At 47.3% G+C, this 27454-nt stretch overlaps 1 protein-coding gene across 3 annotated transcripts in view; it reads left to right on the top strand.

Moving 5' to 3' along the window:
- The first annotated feature begins 403 nt into the window (after window positions 1-403).
- GNB1L (G protein subunit beta 1 like) overlaps window positions 404-27454 on the top strand; it is a 30178-nt gene continuing 3127 nt past the window's right edge. Inside the window, exons 1-7 of one of the 3 annotated variants that reach the window (XM_065738673.1) lie at window positions 12467-12482; window positions 12591-12695; window positions 14522-14689; window positions 14912-15037; window positions 16781-16943; window positions 20302-20400; window positions 25001-25216. In XM_065738673.1, coding sequence (XP_065594745.1) covers window positions 12664-12695; window positions 14522-14689; window positions 14912-15037; window positions 16781-16943; window positions 20302-20400; window positions 25001-25216 — 804 coding nt within the window. In that variant the 5' untranslated portion in view covers window positions 12467-12482; window positions 12591-12663. Of the gene's footprint in view, window positions 420-12466; window positions 12696-14521; window positions 14690-14911; window positions 15038-16780; window positions 16944-20301; window positions 20401-25000; window positions 25217-27454 lie in introns of those variants that run through there. The other 2 variants (XM_065738674.1, XM_065738672.1) reach the window with 2 other exon arrangements.

The following is a 27454-nucleotide window of genomic DNA, read 5'->3' as shown; positions in this document are numbered from 1 at the left end:
TTTCTGAGAGCTCCAAAGGGGGCGGTAACGCGACTTCGAGTGACAAATACTGTTATGGCACTTAGATCTGGTATTAATCCGCGTTCAGTTCATCGGATTCCGTCCTCCCTGACTTCCGCTTTGCCCCGCTCGCTGGCATTGCCTCTGGCAGCGATCGCCGCGCGCGCTCACGCACGCGTCCCGAGCGCGTGCACGCGGCTCTCCCTCACGATCCTCTCAGCGCATGCGCAACGCAGCCGCAACATTTCCACCCCTCTCCCCCCCCCACCTCGCCGGTGCCACGAGCGGCCCGCGGGCATCGCGGGGGTTGGGTTCGCTGCCGCGGCGCTGCCGGGACCCCGGGAAGCGGCTCTGGGAACAGCCGGGGAGCGCCGTGTCACCGCCGTCCCCACCCCCACCCCGAGGCGGAGCGGCGCTCGGTGAGAGACAGCGGGCGGAGGGCGGGAAGCGCCGCTCAGCGGCGGCGGTGAGGGGGGGGGGGGTGAGGGAGGCGGGGAGTGCGCCTGCGCGGGGCGGTGCCGCGGCCGCTGTGGAGTGCGCGTGCGTCGGTCCGCGCGCCGCACGAGCCCCCCGTCAGTCCCGAGGGCTGCGGGGCCGCCCCGATGAGACGGGAGCGGACGAGCTCCCGTAACAGCCGCGCGGATCCGGTGGGCGCGGAACCGAATCCCGAATTTCGGGGCCGGGTCTCCCCCCGCCCCGTGCGCAGCGCTGCGGGCGAATAGCGCGGCCCGCACCGAGCGCTCGGAGCCGGAGCCCCCAGCGCCCCCTGGCGGCACCACCGCCACCAGCGGCGGCCGCGGCCCCGCGCTCCTCCGCAGCGCTCGGGGTACAATAAGACGGTGTGAGCGGCCGCAGCCATCCACTGATGGGCGCGCTGCCTTTGGGGCCGCTTTGCAGAGCATTTCAGGGCGGTTTCTTTGCAGCCAGGTCCGCGTGCGGCCCCGCAGTGCCCCGTGCTGTCACTGAGTGTGACTCAGAGGGAGCAGAGATCGCTTACTTATTTTTAACTATTACCGCGTTTTAAAACAACCGCTGCCGTCATTTATTTCTTTTCATTAACTGTTTTGACCCGTTTTTGTACTGATTTCTATTACCGTTTTAAGTGCTCCGCAGGCAGATTTGTTTTGTTCCCATTACTGCAGCTGTGATCAGATCTGACCGGGTTCATCCCAGCTCAGATGTGCCGTCACTGATCATGGCAGTTACATCTGTGCACACACTGGGGCAGCCAGCAGCGTCTGGTTTGGAGCAGACACCGCGGCCTTGGTCTTGGTTGATGGGCTGAGATGCTTTCAAGCGTTAGAACTTATCGCAGCAGAGGCGGATCTGCTGTCTGCATGCAGCGTGCCTTTCAGAACCCGTTGGTGATTTTGCAGTGAGAGCCGTGAACCAGCACGTCGCTGCTAATCACCAGGTATGGGAATTTAGTGCTGGAAATGGTCACTTCCCAGCGCGTTAGCTCGGATGCATTGTCTTCACTGTGGAAAGCAGCTGCTCTGTGTCACACGTGGTGCTGTGGGACGTAGGTTGGATTAGAGGCACATTTACATTTCTGGGGTTGAGAAGACAAACGTAGTGATTAAAAAAGCAGTTGTGCTTCAGTGTTTGAATGCCTTTTCTCAGCTGTGGGACACTGTGGAGTCTGTTGCTTTAGTGCAGGGTTGAAGCTTGGTGCAGTGCTGCGTGGCTGTGAGCATCTTCACACAGGAGTTCATAGCAGTAGCAGCACTTTGATCCGAAGAAAATCAGTGTGGATGGATTTGTTTCCTTTCTGTGAGTGCAGTTTGACTCTCTGCAGTGTGCTTCGTAGTACGAACAATGGGTTTCAAACCAGCAGCGGCTTGGAAACTTAAGAACTGCTGCTCTGTGGGATTTGCTTTTATTTGTCTCATAAGGAGTGCTCACAGGGCCAGAGAAACACATCTACAGAAATACCTGCGTGTTCTCTGCTTCCTTCTGAGCCTCGTGCTGGCACTGCGGTGTGCTAAATGGAAGTGGGCTCTGCTCTTCCTAAGCACAGTACGTGTGTGTGTGTGTGTGTGTGTATGATTCACGACTTCCCGTGGCTCATTCTGTGCATGTGCAGCTATGGCATCGCTCATCCTTCCTAAAGCAGTTTCAGTGCTGCTCATGGGTTGCTGTTCGTGTCCTTACGTTGAGTGGCTGTTGGAAAGAACTGCAGCTTTGTGCACATCAGGTTTGCTGTGCTGTGAAAAGCAGCTCATTTAAGAGGAGGTGCTAATGATCAGGAGCAGACGCTAGGTCGAGGATAGGTGGCAAGCATTGCAGGTTGGCTTAAAGGCGGAGGCATTGGGGGGTACTGCTTTGAAAAGCACCCTCGGCCTCAGCTGATGTCAGAGCACTCAGCTGGAGCGGTTCGGAAGCGTCTCAAACATGAGTCCGTCTGTTCTGCGTCTCAGAAGTGGAGCGTGCAGGGCAGCCCCGTTCCTGCGGGCAGCGCTGGGTTTGCTCTCACCACTCCTGGGAGGGGCGTAGCATCGGAAGGTCGCAGTGAGCGCCGAGGAGTCCCGGCACTGCAGTCCCTCCAGCCTGCAAATCCTCTCTCTCCTGATTTGTTTTTAAAGGTTAAAATGTTACAGTAAAAAAAAAAAAAAAGTAATTTGTACGCGAAGACCTCTTCAGGTGACACTGAGCCCTGAGCTCTGCCTTTGCATTCCCGGGGCTGCGGGCTGGCTGCTGGCTGTGAGGTGAAGCTGGGCAGGAGCTGCTTGCAGAGAAGTGCGGGACAATGTTCCACCTTCACGTTCTCGTTTTATTATTATTATTTTAAGTTACTCCATGATTTTTTAGTGGAAGTTAAACTTGTTTGGGAAGGATTCTGCTTTAAAACATAGCGGGTCGGAACGTTAGGACGGGCTTTTCGCACCCGGACAGCTGGAGCAGCTGCGTTCCCCCCTGAGATGAGAATGCTGCACTTTGAGATTTGGAGAGGTACGAAGTGTGACCGGAGCACTCAATGGGACAGCCACATGACACCAAAAATCAGCCCTGTGTTTGCTGTAAGGAAAATCCGAGTTGTGGAAGGGAAGAAATGAACTTGTTCCACCACTTTCTTTTTTTCCTCGGGAGAAAACACAGTATATATCCTAGGTAATAAATCTGTTTTATGGCTCACATGAGAAAGGGTGGAGAAACTCCCATTATTTTCTTCCCAGAAATTGAAATGCACATGAGCTAACGTGGAGACACTGGGATTTTCATCCAGCGAACGCACAGCTGCCTCCTGCTTTTATTATTTTTCTAAGCCTAATAATTTTTCATGTGATTAGCTGGTGGCTGACAAAGCTATCGCTCGCTCAGTGTGTTGTATGTTTAGCAGAGTAGGTGTAATGCAAAAAAGATCATGTAATACATACCCAGAAGCATAGCTCGGCACGTTCTTCTGGTGAAGTTTCTGCTTCCCTGTCTTTGAGATGCCAGTTTCTGTAGTCAGGTGTTGTCTCTGAGAGTCAGAGCAGTAACTGTGTGCAGACCAGAGGAGGACTGTGTAAGCATCCAAGAAGTCACGTTTTTACATTTGCATTATGGAATTGTTACACGTTCACATGATGCTCTGTAGAAGGGACGGGCAGCAGTCCGGCGGAGGTGTGTGGGTCAGCCCCTCTGTGTGGAGGTGCTGAGGGTGTGAGGAGGGGAAGTCATGGTCAGTGGGAGCAGGTGGGGCAGGAGGAGTGCTGGGGATCTCACGTGGCACAGAGCTGTGCCGGGTGGGTCAGTGGGTGCTGCAGAGTGTGATGCTGGAGAGCCATGGGTGTACTGCGGGGGAAAAAGAAGCGTGGTGAGACAAAGCGACGAAGGGAGCACACATCCGTGTGGGATTGAGCTCCATGGGAGCCAGGGCACACATTTGCAGGTACTGCTGTGGATTCTCCATTTGAAATCGGGGCGGAGAATGGCCTGTCACAAAGCTGCTTTTGTGTGCTCTGTGAGGAAGGAAGACACGTTGAGGGACCAGAATCCTGGGTGGTTGTTCTCTGCTGGCTGGCCGTTCCTGGGCACAGCTGCTTTGTCTTGGCCGTGCTTAAAGTGCTGGGTGAACAGTTCAGCACTGTCCCTCCATGAGGAGCAGGGGAAGGGGGATGTGCTTCTCCTCCCATTGCTCCGTGTTGTCCAAGGTGCAGCTGGGCGGCAGCAGCCCTCGGAGCAGGCGTGGTTTGCCATGGCAGCTCCCACCATTTGCACTGTGGCCTTTCCTTTGCACGCTGAGTCCCAGGTGCAGGGGGCTCTGGCTGGCTGGCAGAGGGTTGTTGGACTGGGGAGAGTCCATAGAGCTGTGTTGCAGAGGCACAGTGGGATCCGGTGGATCTGCTGGTAGCAGTGGACCCGATGCAGCGTGACTCTCAAGTTCAAGAACAGCTGGGAAAAACGGGGGACATTCATGACTTTCATGTTCACTTCTTTTTTTTCTAATGGTGCACTCAGGTCCTCCTCCTTTCGCTCCAACAATGCAGGGTGTTCTCAGGGTGTTGCTTCCTCCCGTGTTTGTGTCAGATGAGCTTTTTATAGTCACTGTTCCAGTGGTGCCGTGTGCTTCCTCCGCAGCCGCGCAGCACGGAATTCTGCCCCCCCTCACAACCAGTCACGTTCATAGGAGACCTTCGTTTGGTGCTTTTTTTTGTTTGGATGGTTGCGGGTTTTGTGCTTTTTTTTCTTTTCTTTTTAGTGATAAGAGCAGAGCGATGGGGTTGTGCATGGCCACTGTTCTGCTTTGGGCCGCTGGGGCGCTGAAGGGCCCGACGCTCATTTCCTGCTCTTGCACCGTGTGATTGCTCTTTGGAAATGACAATTTAAGGGTACTTGTTTATTTTATTGCTCCATTGCTGAATTATTATAATCAACCGTTAGCATTTAATTATAGCAATTTTGCGCTGTAAATAGCGCGTAGTGGCTGGTGATGTAATTGGACATTTAATAATATCCGTAATTTAAAAGTAAAAAGGGAGAATCTCTGAAATGAATGCCTTTGTGCTCGTGCCCATTAAATGTGGTTATTGTCCTCTGGTGTCAGTGTGATCTTCCTGGCTACAGTTCTCTTTTGTGCTGGTACTGCCATCGTGCTGGATCACCCCCGTCCCTAGAAGAACCTCAGGGTGGGAAACAAATGTGTCCCGTAGGGCCTTCTTAGCTGTGAGGTCTGGGAATGGCAGCAGCAAGGGTTGGAGGCCTTGCTTCCTTCTCTCACTCCAAGCAGCACTAACAACAGACAGGCACAGCGTGTGCATTTGGCAGCTGGGAAACACTTGGGAGTGCGTTCCACAGAGAATGCAGTGACATTATTTGTTGTCCCATGCAGGAAGGGAGCCAGGCAGGAGCTGCTTCTGAGTCACCCGCTCCTGGAGCACCTCCTGGGGCGGTGCTGCCCGCTGCAAGACCGAGCCTGAAGGCGTCACCTGGCTGCCTAAAGCTGTTCTGCAGAAGTCTTACTTTCTGGTAACGACTTTAATATGATTCAGTGTTTTCTCTTTTGCCTGATCTTGTTGATGAGCTTTCCTGCCTGATCCTTCCCCCGCTGTCGTGGGAGCAGGACAAGTCTTCCCATGCCAGCAGTGCCATTCCTGCTGGGTTCGGTGGCAGCACCGGGCGCGTTGTGAAGCGTTGCTGGCAGCAGTGCTGTTTCATACAGCAGACCAAGACTGAGACCTTGTAGAATAATGACCCATCTTGGAGCGGGTCTTGCAAAGCCTTTGTAACTCCTAAGCTCGCTCAGACAATTTGCATAGAGCAGTTTGCAGAACTGGGGTCCTGGGACTGTTTGCAGTCATTGTGACTGCCTGAAATTAGAGCTCCCGAGGCAAGTGTGTGTGAACCGAGGCCAAAGCACCCAGTGCTGAATGGGGAACGGACAGGATTTAGGTTCCTGTGGGTCACCGACAGCACCAGAGACTGCTAATAACTGCGAGCAGACTCATTCCATTCCCACATCTCTGGGGTTTTAAAAATCCAGCAGAACCAGCAAAATACCTAAAGCTCAGCCAGTGAAATCCAGCCAGATTTTGTAAAGATTACCGTGCTAGTTTCAATTAAATATAAACTGTGCACTTAAAACGTACGGTTTGCTTAAAGGGAGGTACTTTGCCAAACCGTAAATGTACCAATTACTGAACTAAGAAAGAACAGTTTAAGGAATCTACGTTTATTAGGTTGAAAAAAAAGCCTTTCAGGTATTTTTATTGCTTTTATTTAACTGTGTGATTCATGTTTAATCCTGATCAGACTTAATTCATACATACATGTCTTTATAGCAGCCTGTGCGCTTCTCTTAGGCAAGTGCCTGCTCCATGTCTCCACATTTGTTCAATGAGGGGTGGAGGGGGAGAGAGAGCACAACTCAGTCACGTCATCGTATGTATCTATGAGAAGTCTGTCTCGCATTATACCTGCAAGAAATACGTGGGTGCTCATAATTCATATCATCCCATAAAATGTAGAAGAGCGTTCTGAGACTGTAAATGAAGGTAATTTATGTATAAAACCTCATCTGTGAAGAATTTATTGCTATAGTAGGTATAATGTGCTTTGGCAGTCTTCTTCCCTGAGACTAGGACTTGTGGATTTGAGAAGGGAACTTACCTTGCAGGCAGAATTATACCTGGTTGTATAGAAAACACTTTATGATGAAGTTTTTTGTGTTCGAGGGAGATAGACAGCTGCTAGGTGAGTGCTCCTTGGCTGCTGCTCACTGATGCTCATCATGAGTAGACGCCTTAAAATCTGTTACTTCAGTGGTGCTGCTCTTGTGTAAAATTATCGGTGTGTTTTGGGCCTTAGTGGGAACTGCTTTACCACTGAAGAAACTGCAGAAATACATCTGCAGTTATAAAATATCCTTTCACATAGGTGCATATGGCTGGGAATGAAGAGAAAGCCAATAGTGAATGTTAGAGGGGTTCTGGAGGCTGTAGAGCTTATCTGCATGGGAGTGGACCAAAGCTTCGAGGGAGGATAAGAGCACGTAGGACCTTCACCATCTTCTCTGGAAGGCAGACGGTATTGTAGGGAAGCAGTGTGTTTGGCATGGGTGGGCAGAGAACAGTGCCTCTTTGCTGGGATTCAGCTAGCAGTTCTAGGAAGCATATGTGCTTTGGGAAGTGCTATGAAAAATACTGTGCTCTTTCTTCGGATGCAGATTTCTGGACAGTGCTCTCACACTTGGCTGTTTCTCTGTTGGCTTGGCCTGCAGCAGGAATCCTCAACTACTGACAGCAAAGACAGCTTCCTTTGCCAAGTGTGCTAGCTACACTTGTATCTACAGAAGAATGGAGTGATTTCCCTCCCGTGGTTCTGAGGTCAGTGAAGATTTATCTCAACAGGAGCGTCACCTCCTGACTGCTGCCTCAGGGCCATCAGTGTGAAGTACTGTTTTCAGTTCTCTGCTTTTCCAGATGGATTTAGTGCAGGTAGAGGTGGCACTGAAAATGACAGCTGAAACAATCAGGGGAAATGGAACAGGCATCCGCAGAGGAGAAGTTAAAAGGCCGGTGCTCCTCGGTTTAGAGGGAGAGATCTACCTCTGGGATTTAAAAACTCATGGCAGTGGTGGAAGAGCTGAATGTGAGACCTCCAAGTGCCGCAGTGCAAAAGCTGGAGGGCACTCAGTGGAGCTGGATGGGGATCAGGTTTAAAACAGGTAAAATTGAATGCTCCTTCCTCTTCTGAAACTTCAGATAGTGAACTTGCTCCTGCAGGAGGGAGCAAAGGTACTGATATCAGCAGGTTCAAAAGGGGTTAGGCAATTCCATGGGCAGCAGGACCACAAATGAATTGTGAAGTTACAGTGCCTTGGAACACCATTAATGTAGTGCTTGTGTACGGGTGAGCTGGGGGGGAATGGACTACAAAAGCAGTCAGGCTTCTGTCTTTCCCTACACAGCCTTTCTAACCAGCCCTGTGCTGCTGGAAATGGGATACTGTGCTGTGTGGATTGCTCGCCCGACGCTGTGGGGCATTTCTTCTGCAGTGCTGGAAGCGTGCGGTGCTTTCCTTTGAAAAGCTCTGGCTGTTAACGTGCAGAATTCTTGTAAGGATAATCAGGAAATAATAGGTAGTAAGCATGTTAAACTGCACTGCTGATACTGGAAGTATTGTAGTGTTTCAGAGCCGGATCCATTGACAGTCAGACCCTGCCTGCTAGCACGCTGCCGACGTGACATCTGCTTGGAAAATGTGCAGATTGGGAAGTGAATTTTGTGTGTGTTTATTGATTCTTCTCAGCATACATATTTTTAGTCACTGCTTACTGCTTGCAAATTTACCTTGATGCAAAAAAAAAGTTTCAGATGTATTGTTCTCTTAACAAAGATTTGTGCCTCATCTCTGCAGGCGCCGTTTCACCGCGGTTCCTTTCGGCCTTTAGCTCAGTGCCGCTCTGAGCGTGCAGGCAGCAGCGCAGCGCTGCTGAGTGAAGTGAGACGCGTGTTTTATACCACGGGAGTTCAGGGAACAATGCGAAGGTCAATCGTGTTGCTGCTGTCCTGTCACGTGGTGTGGGTGTGTACACGAATGCATCCCTGGAATTCCACTGTGGGATTTGCATCTTTGAAGCTGCTGCTAAAATTACTGCCGAGGCTCTTCCAAAGGCGGATACTGATAGAAGATTCAATGAAATCGAAGGTCGCCAGCCTGGGAGGCGCTGAAAGATACCTGGCTATGATACTATTTCTGATTTAATAATGCGAATGGGAGGCTAGCCCTTTGTAATAATTAGGACTAATTACTGAAGAGGTGTTGACAGATGGGCTAAGAGGAAACAAACTGCCTTTATCCAATGGCTTAGAGTCAGATTACTGCTCTTGTGTTATCTGTTCCTCAGAAAGTAGAAGCTTCAATCATTCACTAAGTCTTCAAAGGGAAAGGGATCCCAACAATATACAGGATTTGGGATGGAGCTATGAAATGCGTCTTTGACTCAAAATGGCTGAATTAATCCCCTTTCCGTAAATTATCATACTTCTAAAGTTTGAGTTACAGACAGAATCTGATTATCGTCCTGAGAAAAGTGAAGCCCATGCGGAGGCCGTCCCGCGGTGCGCAGTGCTCCCGCTTGGCCCACACCAGGTTCCTTGCTCTGTTCCTAACGTAACCATTCCTTTGTTTTCATCTCGTGCCACGCTTGTTATGCACCTGAAGAGGAGACGAGAGAAAATATGCAGCAATCTCCCCCACTGTGTTGTGTGCAGATCTCATGTCTGCTTATGAGCAGAAACAGCGTCTGCAAAAAGACTGCAATTACCTGCTTAGGAGACAAGGTGATGGGCACTGTAGGAAGAAGGTGGGTTACCGAGGAATTGCTCCCTGGCTGAGCGCTGCCTTAAAATATTTCTTCTCTCCTTTTGGAGTACAACTGCATGAAGTGATGAACTGCATTGTGTGATGAACGGGGCAGGCTGGGATGGACAGCATCCTGAAGGCAGTGATTCAGAGGCCCAGCAGCTGTGCCTAAGCCCCATATTTTTCTGAGAAGAGTGAGGTAAATACGATTGCTTTTAATAGCATTTACCAGAAGAGGTGGCTTTCAATTATTGATTTACTTTTTAACAAAAGAGGCCTTTTAATTAGTGTTTAAATATTTATAACAGTTTTATTGTGCTGTAAAATCGGTTATACCTTGATCTACATTTTCTGCTTTCAAATAATAGGACTGGTAAAGGTTTTCCTAATGAATTTGGTCAGAAGATGACATTGTGTGATTATCTGGTGAGAGATTGACACTTCAGCCCCCGGCAGCGTGGGTGCGCGGTGCAGGGGGGGCTGTGCTGCTCTGAGTTGGGAGTTCAAGTTCAGGTGCTGCCAAACCCTTCAGAGCTTCCCATGAAGTGTTTCCCTCTGTGATGAGTGTGTTCAGGTAACAGCATCATCTTTTTTCTCCCTTTAGTGAGTGTGCATGTCGTGAGGGAAGTCCATACTCTCCTTTCTCATGCTATGACATGTGATCCGGGCAATTGAACTGAAAGGAAATGTTCTGGGAAGCGCTGCCCGAGCTCAGCGTGCAGTGCTGTTGAGGCGGTTGCTTACGTTGCTGTCGGTGTGGTGCAGTCATTTCCTCAGTAGTAGGAAATCATCACCCCAGTGTGGGCAGTGCTTTGAGGAGAACCTGAAGTGCATTGCTCCGCTGTGTCTCGCGGAGACGCTGCTCGGTGCCTGCTCACAGCTGTGACTTTCAGGGACGTTCATGGACTTCAATCCATATTTTGTTTCAGGTGTGGCCGAAGCGCAGTAAAAAGCACTACTAAATCTGTGCACATTTCTGTTTTAGTGTAGTTAGGCTGCTTGTGGAGGAACAAACATCTTAGTGACACTTACAGTAATTTGATGCAGTTAAAACGTGGCATCTTGTAAAACTCACTGAAATATTAACGTTAATGTGGTTTGAAGATATGTGTGGAAGTGATCTTCGCCCCTTCCTCCCTCAGGAGGGCTGTGAAGACCAATGCTGAGCAGAGACTGATGCCCGTGGAGGTGGCTCCATTCCTGGCAGCTCCCGGCTGGGTCCTGAGCACCGGGAGGGGATTGGGTCGCGGTGTGACACGTTCTGGCAGTGCAGGTTCATTCCCTACAGCTTCCTTCCCTGTAGGGAACACTTCCTCAATCCCGCAGACTCTTCGCTTATAGTTCACACTTTGAAGAAAGAAGTAGAGAAGGCAAAATGTCGTCTGCTGTGCATTGTGCTTCCTGTGCCCTGTGGGGGGAACAGAAAAGTAAGCGAGCAGAGCAGGCGGACGCAGGCGGTGCCGGAGCTGTCGTGACAGACGCTGCTCTTGCGCCACGGGACTGCAGTCAGTGTTCTTGTCTTTGCTGGTCACATGCCAGAGCAACAGCATCATGTTATACAAGAGTAGATTAATTAAAGTAATTATAACAGAATAAATTAAATAATCAACAAAGTTTGTCATGGGAAAAATATGTGCTTAGAATTAATTAGTTTTCAAATAAAGCAATACTTTAATTGTGTGGAGTTACAGAATCCTTAATTGCAGGCACATAATTCCGGCTCAAATAACTCCAGTTGCTGTAACAACGTGATACATTTCTTCTCTGTCAGTTCTCTTTAATAGTTTGTTACTAAACAAGATTATTGCAGGAAATGTCTGCTGAGACGTCTGGAGGTTTAATTAAGCCCATGCTATGTGAGGACATTCTCAGCTCTTGGAAGCGGAGGCCGTGCAGGCGGTGCTGCCGAGCGGGGACGGCGCGGGGCCGTGGGGCAGCTCCACGCTGCTCCGTGGCCGTGTGCTCTGCAGCATTGTGCTGGGGCATGGTGTTACCAGCTGCTGTTTGTCTGCGGTCTGTTACTGTGAGGCGGTTGTGTAAATCTGCATTTCCACCTTCTCCAGATTTTCTGGAAGATCTGCCCTTGCCATCGCCTTTTTCCTTTCTTGCACTCCCTGTCTGCAGGGTGTGTCGCAGAGAGCGACTCCTGCGCTTTGTGTCCTCATCTCACCTCACCGAGTGGTCCGTGGTTCCTCCAGTGAAATGTAGGGTCTCTCATGTGCAGCGTGGAGCAGTGACCGGAGCAGTGATGTCTGGCTGCCGTCAGCGTGCTGGCTTCAGGAAGGAGTGTGGTGCCCCAGAGCTGTAATGGAGGCAGAGGGCAGGCAGCTGACGGCGGGAGAACGCGTCAGTGTGACAGAGTATAACAACGATTAATGTTTATGTTAATTGATGGCTTTTACATATTGGTCAATAGCTTTTTGTTTCAGTGACCAAAATGTGTAAGTGGCAATGAAATCCATACGCTAGCCCAGGGTCTTTCTGATAGTTACCGTTCTTTTTCTTCCCATGATGACTGTTTTCATGTGGACAGTGGACATATATATGGATGTGCTCTTATCGGTGCTTGTTTCTGTGTCTGCACACAGCAGGCATACCGTGTCCTTCAGGGATCTGCAGTAAGAATGCCATGCTCAGGCTGCCTGGCCTTTAATTCAGGTTTAATCTCTGTTTTTCCCTGAGCATTTTGTAGGGGCTGACTTGCTGCTGAGCATGAAGGGCTTTCCTTTGTTCAGCTATTTCTCACCCGGGTGCAGACATCCTTTTATAAGGCTGCCTTGTGACATCTCTTTGGTGCTGCCTTTGCTGTCACACTGTACTGTCATTTTTTTTTTCACTGGTTTATGCAAAATGAAAAACTGGGTGTAAAAAATGGCCACGACACATCTCACAAGAACTTGTGCACCAGACCACGTAGCGGCTTTCAGACCTTCTGCTGTAAATACAACAGAACAACTCACATTTGCTGAGATGAACTTCAACTTGTTCACCTTGCACAGATTTGTGTGGCATCCCCAGCAGCCGTGCAGCACTGCTGCACGGCCCCGCAGTCATGTCTGCACAGCTGCTGCTGTCAGCCCAGGTGGGTTTGCCAACATGCCTGGAGAGATTTATTTCACCCGTACCTGGGAAAGCTCTCATGCCGTGGAGCTCCACTGCTGGTGAGCACAAGGAAGGACGAGCATCTTTGCCATGTCTGTGCTGGAGCTGTTGGTATTGCAGCAGAACTGTGCGCTTTGTAGGGGGAGGAGTGTTTGGATGATATTTTAATAGCGATTTGTTTTTGCCTCCATGTGTGACAGAAATCCCAGTGACAGCAGTGGGAGCAGGAGAGTTGCTGAATTCTGCTGGAATTTTTCCTGTGGGAATGTGTTAATGTTTTTAATTCTCGGAGAGATTTGTCCAAGGTAATCCTTCTGGCGTTCACATACTTTAAATGACTCTCATAAAATAAAAGCTTGGCTTTTTTTTTTTTTTAATATATGTGTACAAAATGTGGGAGTGATGAGCGTGGAATAGCGCTGTGCGGAACTCAGGCGGTTTGAGGAGCGCTCCGCAGCCGTGCAGCGTCGCCTTTGAGTGGGCCGTTAATGGGAGGTGTTCCTTATTACAGAGCAGTTCAGTTGTGGTGTTGTGGTGCTTTGCGGGAGCACGCTGTGGGGCAGAGCCCTTCCCTGTGCCCCTGGGGCCGTTTGCTGTTTGGAGCACTGATGTGCACAGCTGGGTTTTCCTCTTGTTGCTCTCTCAGGGGTTCGTTCGGAGCCCAAAGCTTTGCAGTGCGCTGTGAGAAACACCTTTGGGTGTTCATGTCGTACAGAGGTGTAGCGCAGATCCCGAGAGGTGTGTTACTGCAGCACAGGGAGGGCTGGCAGACAGAGAGAGAGAGGAGCACCTTTTTAAAAGTCAGAGAGGTGGTGAGGTGCTCCTCCTCTCACGGGTGATTTCCTCCTGCAAACAAATAATGCCATAAGCAGAACAGTATAATTCGGTGTCATTTTGTAGCTGGCAGGAGTCAGGGCGTGAGGATGGCTCAGAGAATAACATCAGACGCCTTCATATGAACTCACAGCTCTTGCTGCTTCAAGCCCCTGGGCCAGGTTTTGATCTCAGGCCTAAACGCTAAGCAAATCGTTTAATTAAATTTCCCCAGTTAACGAGAGCAGATTGGTCTCCCTGAGGCTAAGCGGGGTTAACGATAAAGTAAGTGTTGTGCTAATTAGAGAACTCATTTTCTGACACCTGGGGTAAAACTTGAAGAGGTCCTAAAGATTTCGGACTGTGTGTTCACCTGGAACTAAGCCTTACATGTCAGGGTATGTCCCAGCTTTGCCCTGAGCGTGGCTGCCACTGTCCGCTGTGTCAGTGCCCGCGCTCCGCTACGTGTTCATTACCTGTGTGAGCCCCTGGTGCTGCAGGTACACTGCCAGACCGCCGGGATGCCGATGTGTGTCCACAGGAACCTGCAGATGCTTTTAAATGGGCCCACGTTGAGCGATGCCTTACGTCCTCATGGGACGTACATGGGTGCGCAGCTGCCACTTCTGGTGCCCTACGAAGCGTTGCTTTGAGGACACAGTGCACTGCTGCACTGCCTCGAGGTGACCTGTGATGAAATTGAGGGTTGAAGCACAGGTGAAGCGTGTTCCTGATGGGCGTCCAGGAGCCGGAGCTCACGTCCCTGCACAGAGCCCAGTTAGCATGAAGCGGCACAGTTCTGCTCCAGGTAACCACACGTGGAGCCGGGAGATGGAGCACTCGGGAGCAGTGGCAGTCACATAGAAATGATTGCATCTCACATCTTATCCCAAGTGCTTTTCTCTTGACATACACACAGCGGTGCTTTTCTGTAAATGGTTGAGGTTGGAATGCACAGATATTTGATGGAGCAGAGAGGGGAAGACTTTCTAAGACCTAAGTGGAGTGATGGATTGTTTGCCCGCTGAAATTCTGGATGTGCAGTTTCTTGCATTCTCGATGCGTTCCTTTTTGCAGCAGGGAGCACAGCTGAGCACTTCTGTACTTGCAAGGGGCTGTGTGCACACGGCCAGCTCGGCAGCCACCTGGCTTAAAAGGAAACCACTGCCTCGTGTCAGCGTGCACGTTTGGTGGATGCTTGATCACTCAACGCTAAGAGGAGTTACGATCCTTGGAAAGTATGTCTTATTGCCAATATAGGATGTTATTTCTAGGAAGAGCCAATGTCTTGATCTAGAAATGTTTAACTCTGCTTTAGGCCGCCCTGCCCTCCACGGTGTCTGTGCCACGTTGCTGTCCCAGTTGCTGGGATGGCTCAGCCACCTCCAGATCCACAGTTTGTGCTGAGAGGAACCGGTGCTGCTGTACACGCGCTGCATTTTTCCTGCGGAGGTGAAGAACCCGATGTCCCCATTCTGTTCTCTGGGTAAGTAAATCAGGACTTGTGGCTGAGCTGTGCATCCTACACACATCTCCTTTGAAAAAAAAGTATGTTATTTAGATAAACAAAATGCGTGGCTGCTGAATGGTGACTCTGTTGTCTTTGTACACACAACTTCTGTCTGGGGGAAAGAGAAGGGGAGGAGGAATCGGAGTGTCTTATCAGATTGCATGCAGTGACACTAAAAGCATCTGTTACTGCTGCCAGGTCTGAGCACGGGTTTATCCATGTCTGGAACCTGAAAACTCACAGAGTGGATGCAGCACTGGATGGCCACGGAAGAAAATCTGTCTGCTGGTTGGAAACAATGGATGGTAAAGACAGGCTGCTCAGGTCAGTGATTGGATAACTCATTCCTGTTGTGTACCTAAGATTAAAGAAAACCCATAAACAACAGGAATCTCTTACTCCTGGAGTCACGGAAGGCCTCTCCAACACGTACAGAAAGTGTGCAGAAGTGCGAGTACCCACAGTTACTATGAGTTGATTTCTTCCTGACCCACGTGACTGCATTGCCATGTGACTACACGTGTATCATAAAGAAATTAATGCTGCCATTTTTCATCATAATTTCATAGTGTCCTTATTACTGCACTGAGGTCAGGCAAAGCTTCTGCTTAAAGGAAGTGGGTTTGAAGTTAGGTGCTTCACAGCTGGCTCTCGGGGAAGATCAGATCTGGTACAGTATGTAAGTTGGGCGGAGCAGATAAGGGGAAGAAAAGAGCCAGAGATGGGAGAATGGTGCAAAATGAGCAGGAATGCTGAGCTGCACGACCGTGTTGCAAAATGCCTTTGTGTCCTCATTCAGGAAGGGAAGGCTGGGAAGATTTGTGTACCTTGGATTAGACAGCTGATCTGGAGTGGATGCCAAAGTGTCTGTATGAGTAGGAGATGTTCTGACATGTTTATCTAGAGAAGACATCTCTTATAATATATGGTGGAACTCATTAGCATTTATATTTGTTATCTACTTAAGTACAATTATCAACACTCTCCCCCATAAAATCCTATTGAATGAGTATTGTTTGTATAATTACAGAGCTTTTCGTTACCTCTATTTTTGGTGTATATTTCTAACAGTTCACACAGCAGAGTGATTTTAGGGCAGCATTTACCTACATCTTTTGTTATTCTGCTCTAAATCACAGCAGTTTCCTGCAGTACCACCACGTTTCTGTACTCCTGGTGCTGTTTTCAGTTTGTCATTCAGCTGAACAACAGATGGGAGTTTCTGTACCGATGCTGAAGAAGCCCTAAGTTGGTCAGATCTGCATCTACCTCTGTTTCGTTTACATAGTTCTGTCAGGTGATACTGCTAATTCAGATGAGGAATGGATGAGGAATTTTTAACAACTCCTTCTCCCAGGTGGTAACAGGATGGGTATCCTGTGCTGCTGTAGTTTGTGAACACAAAAACTGCAGCTTTCACACAACAGTGTTTTGTTGCAGAGCAGCTGGAGCTGTGTAAACGTGTAGCAACCAATGCTGCATGGCCTTCCCGTGTGGGGGCATGTGGATGTCCCTGGGATGGAGCTGTACATGAGCCTGCTTCTGCTCGTGGCTGTGGGAAGCTGAGTAACTGCTGCCTTTATTGACCTTTGTGGTCCTTCTTGTGTTGCTCTTTGTCTTCCAGGTGTCAACAAACCTGATCATTATATTTCATTGTTAAGGTGAAAGAGTGTTAAATGTGCTAAGGTGTAGTATTGTTATGAAAATGTTCAAATCCTCATAAAAAAAATCGTAAATAGTTGCACATACAAATAGTATAACTGTGTTTGGTCGAGTCTGACCTGGTAAGAAAGCAGGGCTAGCTGTGAGGGCCGTGTGTCTGACTCTCAGCTCCTCTCCTGGAACCTGCAAAGTTGTTGCCCGGTTTTGCAGCAGTGGAAGAGCAGAGGTCTCAGTGACTCCGAGGTAGCACATGTTTCATAAAAGATCCTCTTATTATCCCCACAGAAGCTGTACTAAGCTCAGTCCTTATTATGTACTAAAGTCCCAACTTTGAGATACTGAACTACAGGAAGGCAGGTTTCCTCAGTCCCGCTGCTCACAGAACAACTTGCTTTATTGTGAAAGTCAAGGTCGTGACGAGAGGATCTGCGTGTGGGACTTAGCAGAGGGACGGACATCAGTGACGGATTCTGTCTTCACGGAGAATGTGGGATTCTGCAGATGTTCTCTGTTAAAGGTGGCACAGGGACGCTGGCTGATGGCCACGGCAGCCAAGGCCCTGGAGGAGGTAGGGATACTTCTTTTTCCGGTGCTTGGAACGTTGCTTTTGTTTCTTAAATAAGGAAGTTTGGAAGGAGAAACATCAGTGCTTTCAAATACGCTGCTCAGGAGGGGGCAGCACAAGGAACCTCCGGGGCTTCCTCACCAGTACCTGCCAGAAGCGTGGCTGAGATGCATAACTCATGCTCTGATAACAGGGATACCACCCCAAGTTTTGTGTGACATTTAAGTATTTGCAGCTGTTGATGGTCTTTCATGTGCAGCAGATTTGAAAGCTCCTGTGGTGCTGCTGCTGAATACTGTTAAAAGGGGAAAACAGTCCTTGTGGGGAACTAACAGTCAGAGTCTGTCATCAGATGGCGGTACTCATCTTCCACTTGTGCTGGAAGAAGTGCATGGTGAGAGGAGGGGAGCTGCAGGTGATTTGTAATGTGACACGTGGTCTTTCACCTCAGGCCAATTCTTTAACTGGTACTTTGGCTGGAAATGGTTGGGTTACTATTAGCAGTGAGAGGTTTGCTCCGTCTGAGGTGCTTGTAGGGTTCATTTCAGTTCCTGCTGTATGAACCCACATTGCATCCCCACTATCGCAGCAGTCACCGGCTGACAGCTTTGTTGGCATCTTCCACTTCTCTTTTGTATGAACAGTGCTTTTGTTTTCTTTGAAGTACTTGAGGACGTGATACAAAAATAAACTGATTCCAGTCCCAGTAAGTGAAGCCCTTCTCAGCACATACACTGTTCTGATCAGACAGAGAACTATTTCCACTTCACAGAAGTGCTCAACAATATTGAACTTAAACCTGAGAAGTGCTTTCTTGCATCAGGTGGAGAAGAACTTGTTTCAGGAGGTGTGCACACGCGCTCTGTTCACGAACAATTAACAGTCGTCCAGAGAGGGGCTGCTTTGCCCCAGTGTCTCTTGCAATTCATCTCTGGTTTACATTCATTTGTTCGCTTGGGCTTTGCGAGCTGCTCATGATTTGGTGTCTCCTGAGGGAAGAGTTCCTCTCTGTGTGTGAAGCTGACATTAGAACTGTGTCAGTTTCCAATGAGTGCACATACGCTCCCATAATATAGAGAGCTTCCAAATAGGCAGCACTGTGAGACACAGCACATTTGCAGCTTATGATTAAAATTAAGACTTAATAAGTGTTTATGCTTGGCTGGTGCCCAAAGAAGAGTAATTTTGTCTTAAAGCAGGTTCAGTCCATAAATAATGAGATCTGAACAGGCATTTATTTGTTCATGATTGCATTTAAATCGCCAATTATGAGTTACATGCACTTTTCTTGCCAATTTGCCAGAAACATGTTAAAAGCTTTATTAATGTGGAAAAGAAAAAGGGCGTGTTTCCTTGTGGCCAGTTTTAGCCACCCAGGAACACTATTAACCTCAGGCAAAGGAAAATCTTTCTCCTATTAAGTAAAACCAATATAAACACAGAACTTCAAGTTTTAGGTTACAGATGTCAGAATCTATGAAGTGGTATTTATTTCTAAGGCTCGGTTGTCTGCAGTGCAGGCGATCCCTGGAACTGTCAGCCTGGCACAGGCAGCTCATGACTGACTGCCTTCTGCCCAGAGTCCCTCTCCTGTTTTCCTCCGTCCTTCGCAGGCTCAGCCACAGCCCTTCTAACAGGACTTTTCTTTTGAATCAAGATAAAAGGAGGGGCTTTGTAAAAAAATTATTTCCAACCTGCAGAAATGCATTTGTCCTGGTGTGTTTATCTTCCCTTGCTAACTAGAAGTTACAGCCCTGGTTTTCCTGTGGCCTAAAAGGCAGTGCCCTTTGGGGAGCCAGTGATGAAAGGCACAAGATGAGAGCGGGTCACCTTCGTATTTACAGCTGGTTTCCTGCAATAGCTAACTTGGTCGTTATATTGATAGCAAGAAAGCTGCCAAGAGAAAAGAATCTTTTGTTAAGAGTACAGCTCCAAAGAAGCAGAATTCCCAGATGCTCAGACTTCGGTCTGCGCTCTGCATGGCTCTGCTGTAGCCTCCATCTGTCAAATGTGGAGAATAGTTTCCTGCCCATTGCTCACTGGCTTTAGAAAACGCTCAGTATATTGTGTTTAGTACATCGTTGACTTGCAGTCCTAGAGTGCAGCTGGCTTTTGGCAGGCTAGTTGACAATGTCTAGAAATAGGAAGATGTTCTGGCAAGCTTTGAACTGAAGGTATGGGATTGGAAAGCCATTGCAGCTGCCGTGGGCTTGATTGATGGCTCCCAGAGGAGCCATATTTGTTTAATACCTCATCTCAGATGCTTAAGGAAATTCACATGTCTTGGGCTGTCCAACAGCACTATTGGGCCTTCGCACATTCTGAAATAATCCAGAGTGGCTGGTGATGCTGGATTTATCAAATAGCTGAAGTCCTTTCCTTTTATGAGATAATGTACACTGTTGCTTATTTAATTAAAATAAAAGATCACCTCAGTGATTAAGTATGTGTCTGAGAAAGAGCAATATGAAAAAAACCAAGGTATCAGAAACTTCCAAAAACTTGCTTCCAGAAACGTTAAGGTCTTTCTGCATAGTCCCAAGGCCAAGAATCAGCCCAGAGTACATCACTTCTGTGTCCGTCAGGAGACTACAAACCTTCCAGTGCCAAACTGCAAAGGCACAGCCCCTGATCTTGCCTGCCATCATCCTGCGGTGGAAATAAGCTACTTCTCTGGCAGAAGAAAGTCAGTCTTTTGCCCCACTTTATTTTTATTTTAAACAGATCCTTAAATCATTATCATTTGTGCAAGCGAAAGTAGGGGCTGCTATGTAGACAGAGAGCAGGTGTTAACACAGTATTACCTGACCCTATTCAAAGCAGGGGCAGACAGATGAGTCGGGGCTGAGCAGATGATGCTGGGGTTTAAGTTTTGGAGCACAGTCAGTCAATAAATAGAAAGTCCACTTGAGGTTTAGCCAGGGGCTGTATATCCACACAAGCTCTGTGTTACCGTGCCAGGACAGAAGAGATGATAGAAGCGTCCACAACTGAATGTAAGAAAAAAACTTAGCAACAAAGATGGAGAAAGGGGAAAGGGAGAGGAAGCAGGGTGTGTTTTCAGACTCAGCAGTCTACATCCCTACCTGTTGTAATGCACTTCATCTACTCTAAGTCAGAAGAGCTAACAGAACCGTGGAAGATGATGATGTTACATTCGAGCAGTTCTGTCCGGTCCTTCCTAAAACTAAAACCTGTAGATTCCCCCACAGCTCCGACTGAACGGGTATTCCCCAGTTTCCTCCAGACAGCTTTTACTGGGAGTACTTACACTAGCCTTAATCACCTTGAAAGATTGTGTTTTTAGCAGCAGAATTCTGACCTGGAGGGTGACCAAATGCTCTTGTTTTCCTGATGTCAGGTTCAGGTTTTGGAGCTGCCATCCAAGACGTCAGTCTGTACCTTGAAGCCAGAGGTGGGTGCCAAGCTGGGCATGCCCATGTGTCTGAAGTTATGGCAGGTAAGGCAAGAGCGCCGGCTAATTGTGAAATGTTTTCCCTGTGATTCATTTTATATGAAGCACATGAATCTTTCTTCACTTGGATTTTGATTTATTATCAAACCAATCAAGTAATTATACTATTAAAGGGGGGAAAGATTTGTGAACATTGTTAATGTAACTTTCGTAGCTCTCCAAGCTTTAATGGAAGATTTGCAAATACTTAGGAAAAGCTTTATGTCCTTAGGATAGATACAGTTTTTGCATCAATCAGGAGGAAAAATGAGTGACTTACTGAAGCCAGTTGTTTGATACAGCTTCTCACTGTATTACGAATGATGAGAAACGATTGGGTTACTTAAAAGTAGTCATTTTAATGGTAGGTTACATTCGCTTTAGTGCCCTCCAGATAAGGAAGCTCTCTGAACATTTCTGTTTCTGGCATACAATAGCAACAAATATTTACGGTTGCATTGGCCTTGAACTGAAAGGTAAATAAAACAGCTAATTAACAACAAAACAGAAACAAAAAGCAGTCAACAGAAAAGACACATTTGCAGAGCCCTTAACCAGTAATGCTTATGGGGTGTCAACTGTGAAAGGCAATTAGCACGAGAAGGCAGCAGTGGAGAAAGGAGTTCGAGGGATGGGCTTTAAACCCCCAAAGAATTGGCTGCAGTGCAGATTCCCTCGTTCACTCCCACAGTTACAGGTCTGCAGTACCTTCTGAGCTGATTTCAGCTACGTGATTCCCCTCAGTGTCATCTGGAGATCTGTATGGGTTTCAGCTGCAGAAAGTACTCATCAGCTGTGCATCTGAAGCATTGGTGTCTTCACTCAAGGCCCTGAACGGGGCGAAGTCCAGAGGAACTCAGTTGCTGCTTTCAGGGGAAAGTAGGAAAGTTTAAGTCCCGTGTTCTAATAGCTAGGGGAAAAAAAGGCAAATTAAATAGATTCATTAGGTTTGTATTAGACGAAGTTTGTTCTAAAAAGGCAATCAGTACTTAAGGAAACAGATGTGGCTTTCTGTGGCCTGGACATATTTTAATAAGGTGAAGATAACTGAGGAAATGTAGAGTGTACAAAGTGCTGTTGCCTGTACACAAGTTTTCTTTCTTTCCTTGTTTCCCACATGCACTAATGCCACTGATCCTCTAGGAAGCAGAGTGGGTGCAGAGTCTTGTTTTCAAGTAGGTTTTAATTCTATTGTCGGTAGGGATAAAGGAGAAGACTGGGAATTGGGAGAGGTCAATTACTCCATGCAAATTGTAGCTTTGGTACGCTACCACAACTTCCTAGGCTGCAGCAGGCAAGGACAGATCATCCCTTACAGTCTCACAGCTCTATTTATTCTTTTTCAAATGTGTTCAACTCAGTTTAAAGGTGTGGGGGAGGGCAAATAACTATTGTGGTATACCAGAGTGCTGCTCTGTGTTCTGTTCTGTGGTTTCACTGAGTGGGTTGCTGAGTAACCCTGTAACCATAAAAGCAGAGCAGCAGCTAACCCAGCTGCACCCGTCCCGAATCGAGCAGCTCAGGCTTTCTTTGCACATCACCACGTTGGGCAATGTAGACATACGCAGGAGGTGAGCACTCCCCAGCCCATCGCTTATGGGCAGTATGTTGCCTAAGAGATTACTTGATTCCGCGCATGGCACAGCCAGTTAACAAGCTGGAGCACACACTGACGTGGAGAAAGCCATATAATGCTGTGTAGGCTGCTGTTCAGCAAGAGCTTGGTGACTGTCAGAGCCATGGATCATATTTTTCTGCTTCCCCTTCTTATGAAGAGAACCACATATCAGGGGAACAGTGCTCCTTAGCAGCAGCAGTGAGTCAGGAACTCTCTTGCTTATGTCACACTCATGGATCAAGCTGCACTGGCTGCTTCTGAGCAGTTAAAAAGATATCAACATTTTATTTTGTCATTCTGAAGCTTTTTCTTTCCTCTCCTTTGAGCATAGGTCCGTCCTTAACTTTATTCACTGTGTGCTTGTGTGATTCATTTTTTTTCTTTTGAAGGCTCATAATCTGTAATACATTGTTCCTTCAGCTTCACACCTTTCTGCTATTACTAATTGGGTGGGGTAAGGATTTGCAGGAGTAAATATAGTCTTCCCTTAATTTTTTTGTACTCTTTAGGGAAGGCATCGTGTTGCGTAACGGTGCAAACAAAATAATTCAGCAGGAACAATACATGTAGAAACTGGAAATGCAGAGTTATTACTTTATATAAACTATAGCAATTATTCTTGTTGAGCTGACAGCAGATCACCTTCTCTTCCTTCCTTGACAGTTATCCAAATGCAACAACAAACTGCTCTGTTTGGGAGGAATGATGATTTATAATCTAAATTTTCCACTGAAACCAGAATGTGACTGGCAGAGACGTTCTCCAGAAGTGTCCGTTATTAGCAACTGAAGTAAATGTGCCGTTGTGAAGCACTGCCTGAGAAGTGCAGGCATCAGGCTGAGAGCTCCCCTGATCTTTCAATAGCTGTTATTAAATTCAAGTATATGTATTCATTAAAATATGACACGCTTGAGCATGTCAGGGAGGAGAAGTATAGGAAGCCTTGACTTCACAGAAAACAACACTTGTTTTTAAAACAGACCAATCTTAGATGTCCCCTGCAAATTCTGTTCCTCAGATGAAACTGAGATACCTGCAGCAGAAATGTTTCTGCTTGGCATTGTCTGTGATGCACCCACCCACCACTGCCACCTCAGCGAGGGCTGATAGGTGATGACAGCACTCGGCCATCCCGTGTTGAGGCAGCAGTCCCAACTCTGCGCATCCCCATCGAGTTTTCTTGGATAAGGAAAGTCCAACCATCCACAGAGCCCCCAGCTTTGAGAAGAGTAATGTGCTCATGGAAGAGCAGTACAATAATAGTTCTTTCAGTTTTTCTGCCCAAGCTGGGGGCTTTTTTAGACTTAATTGAAGTGCCTATGAAATCCTTTGTTTTTTAAATTATAATTCATTTAGATTCAGATTTTTATTCTTATTTTTCCCCAGTATTTTAAAAAGCACTCTCCATCCAAAATACCTACTGATTGAACACTTGGAACTGGCACGTACTTGACAGTTAGTCATTGCCCCAGTGTTATATTATTTTAACAAATAAATAATGGAGAGATTGTGCCCACTTCTGGCCGAAGCAAGGTGCCTGCCTTTTGGAAAGAAAAGGAGCCTTAAAGTAAGGAGTGAGACTCATACAGGATTTGAGGTGTGGGCAGTCCTGCTTTGTTTGCTCGTTTCAAGGGGCAGTTTGGTTCCCCGCACGGTGAGATTTATTCCTCATTTAAATGGTTATTTGGGCTGAATAAATCTGAGAAAGAACACTGCTTTTACTCAGCAGTCTTATTTCCTAGACCACCCATCTCTTGTTAGTTTAATTTCCCCTAGAACAAATAATATCCTGTGAGGGAATGGGCTGGACCATTAACGGAGATGGGGAGCCCTTGGTCAGAGCAGGCTTGTATCATGCCACGTACAGCTGGTCCGTTTGAAGAGCCTCACTCAGTTGTGTGATGCCAGTAAAAAGTATCTTTCTTATCAAGGTCCTTAAACTTGAGTTTGTTTTCAATGCTAAACAAAAATCCTGTAGGATCAGGCTGGGTTGGGAAATAATGGGATAAACTATTGGACACATTTCTTATGTTGTGGTGTTGCTGCAGGAGGTGGTCAAAATCCCAGTGTCTATTTGGTGGGTTGTTTCTCTCCCATTCAATAAAAAAACTGGCAACAGATGCTTGTTATTTAGTTGCTTTTCATTAGGGATTTGCATCTTTACTCGCAGAGCCAGTTACTGCTTACAGGGTCATTAGTCTTTTGGCTGGAGCAATGATGAATATTTTCCTTAAGTGTGACATGTAATCCAGTAATGTTCCCCTCTTTGAGTTATTTCAGAGGCTTAAATAAATTAGGTGTCTGCCCAGGGTGCCATGCCCTTTGGCCTGTGACATCATTAATCAAAATAGCCTTCAGTTGGTTGCAGTGGGACTCGGGCGCCTGTTAACCCCTTGGTGACTCACGCAGAGATCCCTGAAGGTTGGTTTGGTGTTCACCTCCACGCACTGCAGTGAGCGATCCGTGTGTGTAACCCTACTCCTGGCAATGTGCAGCTGCACTCTTCCACGTGGCACTTCTTTCCGTGGCCGTGTGGCCTGGTGTAGCTTGCTGCTAAGATCACTGCTCTATTTTTCTTACTTTTATTTTTAAGAATTGCTGTGAACTTCAGGCCATGAATTAAAGCTTTGGAAAAGTCAGGCAGCCTTTCTGCAGGTGATGTACAGGGCTGTAGGTTGGACTGTCAGTAATCTTCCAGGTGTGTATATACACGTGTGCATTAGATATATACACCAGATATAAAATGTTGGATGATGATCCAGAAGCCATAAGTGCTTGTCAGCAGTAACGCTTTGACTAAAAGTGGATGAGGCACTGAGATGTGTCCTTACTGGTAGCGTTGGCAGTTAGACTTCTAAGCTCTTCACTATTACTCCTGTCAGCATTTTCATTTATTTTCTCGATGCCTGAACTGAACCCTCTTTGGAGGTGATAATTTTACCAGCAGACTGCTCACTTTGCAAACCATTTTATTTTTCTCCTGATCAGGTCACCCATGGTTCACAGCCGTCGCTTCTGGCTGGCTATGAAGATGGATCAGTGCTCCTTTGGAATTTGTCAATGGGAAAAGTGTTGAGCCAACTTACTTGCCACCAGGAGCCGGTGATGAGCCTTGACTTTGACTCAGAGAAGGCCAAAGGGATCTCGGGCTCATCCGAAAAGGTGCTCAGCATCTGGAGCCTCAATGAGCAACAGAACCTGCAGGTCAGTGCCACTGGCCCTCCGGTGTCATTTATCCCACTTTGCACTAACAGTTTGATAGACTAAAAAATTATTTAGTCATGGAGAGGGGTTGTTGCAGAACTCTAACTAATTAATCACAGACAGGTTAGAATGCCTGTGCTGTGTGCCTAGCCTTAACAAAGGAGGGTGAGGATTTAAAAAAGCCAACAAAAAAACGACCAAAAAAAGGCACTCTCACATGTTTCTGGTTTTACCAAAGTTGCAGCAGGCGCGCGGGCCTAGCATTTCTCAAACCATTGCCTCCATGTCTTCATTTATCATGTTAGTAGTATCCAGCTCTCAGAATGTCTTAAACATTATAAACGACTTCTAACAATGAGACACAAAGGACTGCTTTTCCAGAGGTTCTGCCTGAACGGAGAGAGCTTTCCTTTTGCCATGGAGAAAGACACTGTGCCATGGAGTAGCTGACAAACTGAAAGAATACGATAGCCTGGCTAACAGCAAGAGGACAGGAGGTGTAGGCAGCTGGCTTCCCTTTGCTAGAACACTAGCTGGAGACAGGGAAAAAAATAAGTTAATTGAATGTATCGGTTTGCATCTGAACTATACACACCTGGAGCAGCAGGTTTGGGAGTAGGTCTTGTAATCACCACCAGCCTGGTCTATGCTAGTGAATGGCAATAAATATTGCTTAATCTTGACAACTTAAGCGAGTGTTCCAGCAGTGCCAAGGGGTTAAGGAGGTTTTAGCTAGGCGTGGAAATAAGCTGTGTAAACAAAAGCTCTCGAAAGTGAAATTGGTCCATCCATTGCCCATCCACTGCTGAGCGCTTTCATTTATTTTTTTTTAAGTGGCAATTGCTCCCTGAATACACATGGCTTCTGTGTGCCCCTGTATTGTTCTGAAGAGAGCTATTGGTGTACAGATTCATGGAAGAAAACAACTGCTCATACAGCTTGCAGCTGTTGTGGAGATTTCTGTAGGTAGTGTAGTGAGTTAATGCCATTTTCTGAACAGTTATAAGAAAAGCAATTCCTGGGGCATTTGACAGTGACATCACCTGGGGACACAGTGAGGAGCTATGAGCTGTTGGGCATCACCACAGAACTGGCACATACACGGGGATCAGCACAGCACAGGGATTCCAGTATGTGCTTTATAAATACATCCAACTGAGATGAAGTCTGGAGGGCACAGAGCTCACCAAGTGATGAAGAGAAAGTCAACTTTAATATGCAGTTAGCCATAAAATAGGAGAGAGACTAGGAGAGACTCTGGATTCCGAATAAGAAGCAATGAAGTAGCAAGTGAACGTGATTAAAGAAGAGTTTAACAAGTCTGGTGCATAGTTGTCGTAGTTGGGTCCCCAGCCCTTCTGTCACTCACACCCACACCTGGAGTCCATAGCTCAGGGAAGCTGTTGGAAAACGAGCAGGTAGCTCTCAGTAAGAAGCCTGGTACTGGGACTCGTTTTGTAGAAATCTGACACCACAACAGTTTCTGAAGGAATCAAATACTTGTGAAGGAACAACTTCCCTTCCTACAGCATTAATTACAGCCTGGCATTCAAAGAAAATCATGCTCTTCACAGCACGTTGCTCTTAGGAGTTAATTGTAATGCAGAGTAGCACTCGGGGAACAGCACAACTGTTCTCCAGTCGTTGTCTTCCACAGAGCGTTCTCGCTCCCAGGAGCTGCACGGTCCGTTTCAGCTTCAGCACGTCGCTCTGAGACGGTCATTTTTCTCAGAAAAAATTTAAATGCCAAATGTTATAACCCAGAAGTAATGTTTCAGTGCTTCGTGCATAGTGTGAATTCCCTAATAAAATGCATCTTTCATATGAGCACTATGGACTGTCAGGGACATAGATGGTGGGGGTTTTTTCTCTACTATTACATTAATAATAAAAACCAGATGGAGACTTTTCTTTTTTGGCATTCCAGTTACCTGAGGTAATGGTAGATGGTGGAAAGCCACTCAGTGGCACATTATTTTTATTCTAAAAGGTTTTAATAAGTAAATGTGGTGCATAGTTATCTGCTGTTGGAGAAATAATGACGCAATGATGGTACTTGAGCTCTGTTTTCTGTGGCAGTGTTCCAGTGTCAGTGAGTAGATGATGAAGGTACTCCACCGTTTATCACTATGGGGAAAGTGGCACATTGTCTTCTACAAGACAATTGCTGAAATCATCTCTGTCAGCAAATGACTGGATTGGTTATGAGCCTTCTGATTTGGCTGAGATAGTATTAAG

The sequence above is a fragment of the Cyrtonyx montezumae genome, unplaced genomic scaffold (genome assembly GCF_038088225.1).
Source record: "Cyrtonyx montezumae isolate F1298 unplaced genomic scaffold, pur_monq_1.0 scaffold_23, whole genome shotgun sequence".
NCBI classification, from domain to species: Eukaryota; Metazoa; Chordata; class Aves; order Galliformes; family Odontophoridae; genus Cyrtonyx; species Cyrtonyx montezumae.
Note: the sequence above shows the minus strand (reverse complement) of the source record. Positions and strands in the feature narration are given on the sequence as shown.